At 32.1% G+C, this 6508-nt stretch overlaps 1 protein-coding gene across 2 annotated transcripts in view; it reads left to right on the top strand.

Moving 5' to 3' along the window:
* The window catches only part of LOC106466425 (serine/threonine-protein kinase Nek8-like), a 77470-nt gene that overhangs the window by 50073 nt on the left and 20889 nt on the right, over positions 1-6508 (top strand). For both annotated transcript variants that reach the window (XR_002612194.1, XM_022394434.1), the window contains exons 19-21: positions 2133-2319; positions 3518-3733; positions 5510-5756. Coding sequence is in view for 1 of the 2 variants with exons in the window: in XM_022394434.1 (XP_022250142.1) it covers positions 2133-2319; positions 3518-3733; positions 5510-5756 (650 nt within the window). In the remaining variant the exon portion in view is untranslated. The remainder of the gene's footprint in view (positions 1-2132; positions 2320-3517; positions 3734-5509; positions 5757-6508) is intronic.

Raw genomic sequence — 6508 nt, 5'->3', positions numbered from 1 at the left:
GAAAGTCTTATTGATCATTCTAGAACCCACAAGAAACACATCTTATTGGTCTTTCTAGAACCCACAAGAAAAACATTGCTAGTATATAAATGGTTAACAGACTGCATGATGTGTCGTTTTTGGTATAGTATTTGTTTGTGCATGCACTTTGACATTATTTGATATTATTTATTCATCACTATGGCAACAATAGGTTGTGTAAACATATTCTCTTATACTTGTGGTAAATTTATCATAAAGAAACAAATGCATAACATTACAGAACTTTTCAAAAAAGCATATTACACATATTTTGGAATCAAACTTGGGGCCAAAACAAATTATGGGCTTCACACAAAGATTGTACAATTTGTCTCAAAGAGTTGAGACGATGGACTAAAGGTAAGAAAAAATATTTGCTTTTTGGAATACCAATGGTCTGGGGTGAGTTTAGAAACCATGGAGATGACTGCTATTTTTACTCTTTTAACATGCAAGGCTACAACAATTTAAATAAAATTTAAATTTCTTATCTGAACCTTCAGTCTGCTATAAGACCTGTTGATCATTGACCTGATGTACCTGTACCTACTTCACCAGAGACTCTGGATACAGTTTCATCTGATTCTGATGTTAAAGAAATGATGATAGGGATTAATTTCAACCTGAAATGTCTGCTGAACCACAACCTTTCACAGAAGGTGAGCTTAATGATTTGGTGAGAGATTTGGGCCTTCCAAAGGATTCTTCAGAGATTTTGGGGTCCTGACTTTGGGCTAAGAACTTACTTTCTCTGGGGACATCATTTTACTGGTACAGAAATTGTGAGAAAGAGTTTATACCATACTTTTTGCAAGAAGGTTCACTGGTTTATTGCAACAATGCTAGGAGCTGTGGTCTATGAATCAAGTGAGTGGGGATTGTTCATTGATTTCTCCAAAAGAAGTCTAAAAGGTGTTATCTTTCACAGTGGTAATATATATAAATCTGCTCCTATTGCTCATTTGGTTCACCTGAAAGAAACGTATGAAAATCTCGAGCTTCTTGTTAACAAGGTCAAATACAAAGAACATGCTTGGCTACTTAAAAGTCATCTATATTTTGTTGGGTCAACAATCCAGTTATAAAAAGTTCCATGTTTTTTGTATGAATGGGACATCAGAGCATAAAATTAGCATTGGATAAAGAAACAATGGCCATGCAGATTTAGCCTGATATCAGGATAGAAAAACATTGAACGTGAAAGTTTGGTTGACACAAAGAAAGTCCTATTACGTCCACTTCATATAAAACCAGGTTTTATATGAGGCAGTTTGTAAAGGCCTTAGACAAAGATGGCGAATGTTTCAAGTATTTATGTGGGCATTTCCCAGCTCTTTCAAAAGGGGATTTTGTTGGGCCTCAGATTAGGAAATTGACTTCGAATGAACAATTCGAAAGGACAATGAGGAAAGTTGAAAAAGAAGCATGGATTGCCTTTAAAGATGTTATTGACAAATATTTAGGAAACAACAAGAACCCAAGTTATGAAAATATTGTCAATAATATGCTCGATAAATTCAAAGAGTTGGGTTGTAATATGAGTTTGAAAGTTAATTTCTTACTCTCACATATTGACTATTTCCCTGAAAATCTCAATGCTTTCAGCAAAGAACAAAGGGAAAAGTTTCATCAAGACATCAGGGAAATGGTGAGGAGGTATCAGGGAAGGTGGAACATCAGCATGATGGCTGATTACTGCTGGTCATTGAAACGAGATGCTCCAGATGCAATACATTAAAGAAAGACCACAACACATAATTTTGAGACTAAAAGACATAGATTTCACAAACAAAATCAGGATGAATGAGGATACATATTCATTTGACATCAGTGTTCTTCAGTTTGTTTGTATTTATGTTCACAAACATAATAATAAAAAATGTTCATTGTGTAAATGAAATAATAATTTGATCTAAGTAAGAGTTTTTCTTCTAAATATGTAAAAAATCCTTACGTGATAGAAAAAAAAAGAATATTATTTCCGAAATCTGTGTAGTTGAAGTATGTAAAATCTGTTATTAAAACCAAAACAACTTTTATGAAGTTTAAATTTGCAGGCCTGTGTTATCAGTAACACATTTTTATTACCATTGATTTTTCATTATTTTTAGCTGTTTCCCAACAGTGGTTCAGCTCCCTGAAAATATAACTGTCACTAAAGCATTCTGTGGTTCAGATGGAACAATGTTCGTGACTGATACAGGGATGGTGCTGGCCTGTGGTTCAAATGAGTATAACAAATTAGGACTGAGTGAGAGAAGAATGTTTATTATGCAAGTTAAGCAACTTATGGTCAAAGTAAGTCATTACAGATCATTAAGGTTTAAGTTTATAGATAAAATTTAATAATGAATGTAATATAACATATGTTAAACTTATATCTAATTATCTAATAGATCATTAGTGATTTACAGTATTTCCATCCATCTTATTCTCATGTTAGAAGGATTTTAGGGTTCATTTCCATGTTATTTAATACCTTTATTTATATCACTGCTTCTTTGTTTTCAGTTTATTATTAAGCTGTAGATGACATTCTAATGGACTATAAACTATCTGAGTTATAAATTCTGTTTATTACTAAGCTGTTTTATATAATCTGTTTGTTATGTAGCTGTTGTGGTGACATTTTAATGGCCTGCAAACTACCTGTGCCACCATTACAGTATGCCTGTGACGATTAAGCTATGATGATTTTATTTGTCTTTAAGTTCAGATATGAATGCAACTCACATAAAAGCTACATGCTAATTTGATAGAACTGTATGTTTCTGATATTCATTTACTTACAAGAGTGAAAATATTCACAAAAATAGACATTTGGTAAAAAACATTCAGCATGCTGAAAACAAAACAGTCTTTACAGTTACTGTAGCATGCTGTTTCCAGCAGTATAAATGTTCTCACAGCTGCTGTAGCATGCTGTTTCTAGCAGTATAACAGTTCTCACAGTTGCTGTAGCATGCTGTTTCCAGCAGTATAACTGTCCTCACAGTTGCTGTAGCATGCTGTTTCCAGCAGTATAACTGTCCTCACAGCTGCTGTGACATGCTGTTTCCAGCAGTATAACTGTCCTCACAGCTGCTACAGCAAGTTGTTTCCACCAATATAACAGTCCTCAAAGCTGTGACATGCTGTTTCCAGCAGTATAACTGTCCTCACAGCTGCTACAGCAAGTTGTTTCCACCAATATAACAGGTCTCAAAGCTGTGAAATGCTGTTTCCAGCAGTGTAGTAGTAGTTCTCTCAGCTGCTACAGCATGCTGATTCTAGCAATGTAACAGTTTCTTAGATAAAAGGGGTTAGAATGTATGATCATTCATTAAACTTGTGTAACATAATGATATCTAGAATTTAGTTTTGACTTTAACTTATGTTTTCAATGTGTTTGAAAAACACTGTAACAGTTCTTTGTTTTTTATCTTCTTGTTGGATTGAATGTGATAGAGTATTACTTTTTATCTGAGTATTTAAAGTTGAGGTTAATATTTTATAGAGTGAGGTTGATAAATGGCTCATTCCTACCCGTGTGAACTGTTTGCGGACCAAGGTAGTATCTATCTCAATGGGTCTTACTCACACAGTTGTGCTGCTTGAACCAGGAAAGATAATAACCTTTGGGAATAACCAGGATGGTCAGCTGGGATGTGGACACACTCGCAACAGTTTAACTCCAATGTTAGTCAAACGCATGGAGGACAAGTGTGTCATGGTAAGTTTTAACTTGTAACTATTGTCTGTTTTTACAGTTTATTCTTATTTCATTAATTAGTTTTTCATGATTTAACTGGATGAATGTAATTTTAATAAGTATTCTAATCAGAATCTTACCTACATATTTTATGCAGTATAAAGATGTGAATTTACTGTAGCTGTCACTAGAGTAACAATTAAGAAGTAAATTAAATTTTGACCCTTGGCTTGTGAAAATATCAATTAAAACTATAGAACTTGGACATCTTACAATAATATGGTGATGTGTTTTTCATTAATTAATATTTCTGTGGATGATATATTTGAAAAAATGTCTAGATATGTCTAATATATTTTTTTATATGATAAAATGATATGACATGAGATTTAATGATAATATTAAAATGATAGATTTGGTATTTATTTTACTGCAAAATTTTAAGCTACTATGGGGTGAAGCAAAAACAAAATTATGTGGCAGTTTTCTTTAAAATTGCATAAACATCCATATATAAAATGTCAAATGTCACTATACAAAATGTCAAATAAGATCTTTAGTTTATTTGGTATCTTGAAATGACATTTATCTATTATGCATTTTTGTAATTATCATGAAGGTATAAATCATAATGCAAGAAATCTGATAACCCAAGTGCTTTTGGAATGAGTGATACAAATCAACATATTAATGAAATACTGGATTATGTAATATTTAAGATTTCTAAATTAGCACGTTGCCATGTCTTAGAAGGTTGTGTTTTCCCAAGCCAATGTTTAACGTATGAATTATTGAATAAATATACAGTCTTCATATAAGATTTCAAAAATGTATGAATAGGGATCAGAAAAAGGTCAAAGATCAACTGAAAGGTTTTATTCTTTATACGAATTAAAACAGTACCAATAGTTAAGGATTAAAGTTAGCTTAAAAATTGTCCCAAAATTAACTTTGCAGATTCATTAGAAAGAACATTTATGGTGATTTAAGTCAGAATTAACCATGAACAACCACTGTAAAGTTCAATTTTCCATGAAATCAGTATCAAAGTTGACTAAGTTAATGACTGTCCTTGGCTTCAGCTGTGATTCTGATGCATTCCACTGTCATATGAGTAGCAGGACATATTTTAATGTGTAGCTTATAGTGAAGTACTTTTGCTTTTTTAAGAATCTTTTTTTGTTCTCTGCTAAAGTTTATATAAAATAACAGATTTATAGGCTTTTCACTCTTAAGTTTAATGTGCTGTTTAGAGAATTTCATTGATTGAAGATAATAATTATCTGCCTAAACCTCCAAAAGATCAATAATTACATTTAAAGCAACATTATGTAATTTATTTAGCTTGATTGACACAACTTCTTCATTACTAACAATTCTACTGATTGCTGTTATGTTAAACTTATATTAAAGTTTTGCTTCATTACCCATTCAAGCCGTCTCCAGCCATTATTAGTCTCAAAGTGGGTTCCTCGTCATCAAATTCGAATTTGAATTCTACTGATTAAAAACTGAAATTTTTAAAGTTTTGCTTGCACTTTTTGGATTTTATCTGTGCTTTGCTAAATGGACACTATTTTAGATTACTGGCCAGTGGTCATCCATGTCTTTTTTTTTAACCAAGAAAAAATAGAACAAAATTTTATACTTATCAAATAAAAACTGGTAACAAAGCATGGTTCCTGAATTATCAAATAAAAGTGCATATTACTGTCCATAACTAGTAGGTATTAGTGACACATTCTAGGCCAAGCTGTAAGTTATTATAATAAAGAGGTGAATGGCATGTTGTTCCAGATGGTACAATGTGGAAGCACGTTTACTGTAGCTGGAACCATTGATAACACTGTCTACTTCTGGGGAGGACGCCATGTTTTTTCGTATCCCACCGTAGGAATGGAACTTGACAGACATTACCAACAAGATCCACTTATAGACAGCTTGCATACATTCCACCACAAAGAAAAGAACAGAATACCTGTCATCATTGACAATGATGCTTCAGAACCAAATGAAACTTTTGCCTCAGAAATGAATAAAATTGGTAATATAATTTGGCTTGTTACTACAATTTATAAGATTATAGCTAAAGTATGTAGTTTAATTTTTCAAGTTTAAAAATCCTTAGAATTAACTTGTTTTATGGTTATATAACTTAGAAACCTAGAGTATAGTCTAATGTGAAAATAAGTGATATATCAAAGGTTATAATTAGATATACTACGTGCAAAGGTGAAAGATTATATCCTTTACTAAAGTACAAGAAAGTAAACTTCTACTGCAAGCTATTTATTCTCTTTTGTGTAGTTTAGTGTTTATGGAACCTGTGTTTATTTTGTGTATGTTGGACCTGTTTCTTGTGCACTTTGGAATTGTAAGTGGTCAGATTAGTTTCATGGCACATTTTATTGTTTTACAAAATGGTTTTCACATGAAAATGATTTTTATTGCTATTCTTAAAGTTGTATCAGATGTATATGAACTGTGTTTCAACTAAGAGCCAATTCGCCATTTTGAAAATGATGATTCTTGGTTGATTTAAAGAAAGCAGGCTTGTTATTATTAGAAAACGTGAAAACTTTTAACAACATCTTTTTATGATTACTAGAACTAATTGTTGTTTATTTGATAAGTATGATGTGAAAGTTGGTAGAGTATGAATCATGGTAGAAAGTATAACAAAATATTTCAGTAAAGACTTCTAACTATTCCACTCTTAATAGGCTTAGCAAGGTTTTCAGTAAGAGGAGAGCATTTTGAGCATTTCAATGACACTAAATTTAAGTAATGACATCT

Source organism: Limulus polyphemus, unplaced genomic scaffold, assembly GCF_000517525.1.
Source record: "Limulus polyphemus unplaced genomic scaffold, Limulus_polyphemus-2.1.2 Scaffold2256, whole genome shotgun sequence".
Classification (NCBI taxonomy): domain Eukaryota; kingdom Metazoa; phylum Arthropoda; class Merostomata; order Xiphosura; family Limulidae; genus Limulus; species Limulus polyphemus.
The sequence above is the reverse complement of the archived record's forward strand: the minus strand, read 5'-3'. Positions and strand labels throughout refer to the sequence as shown.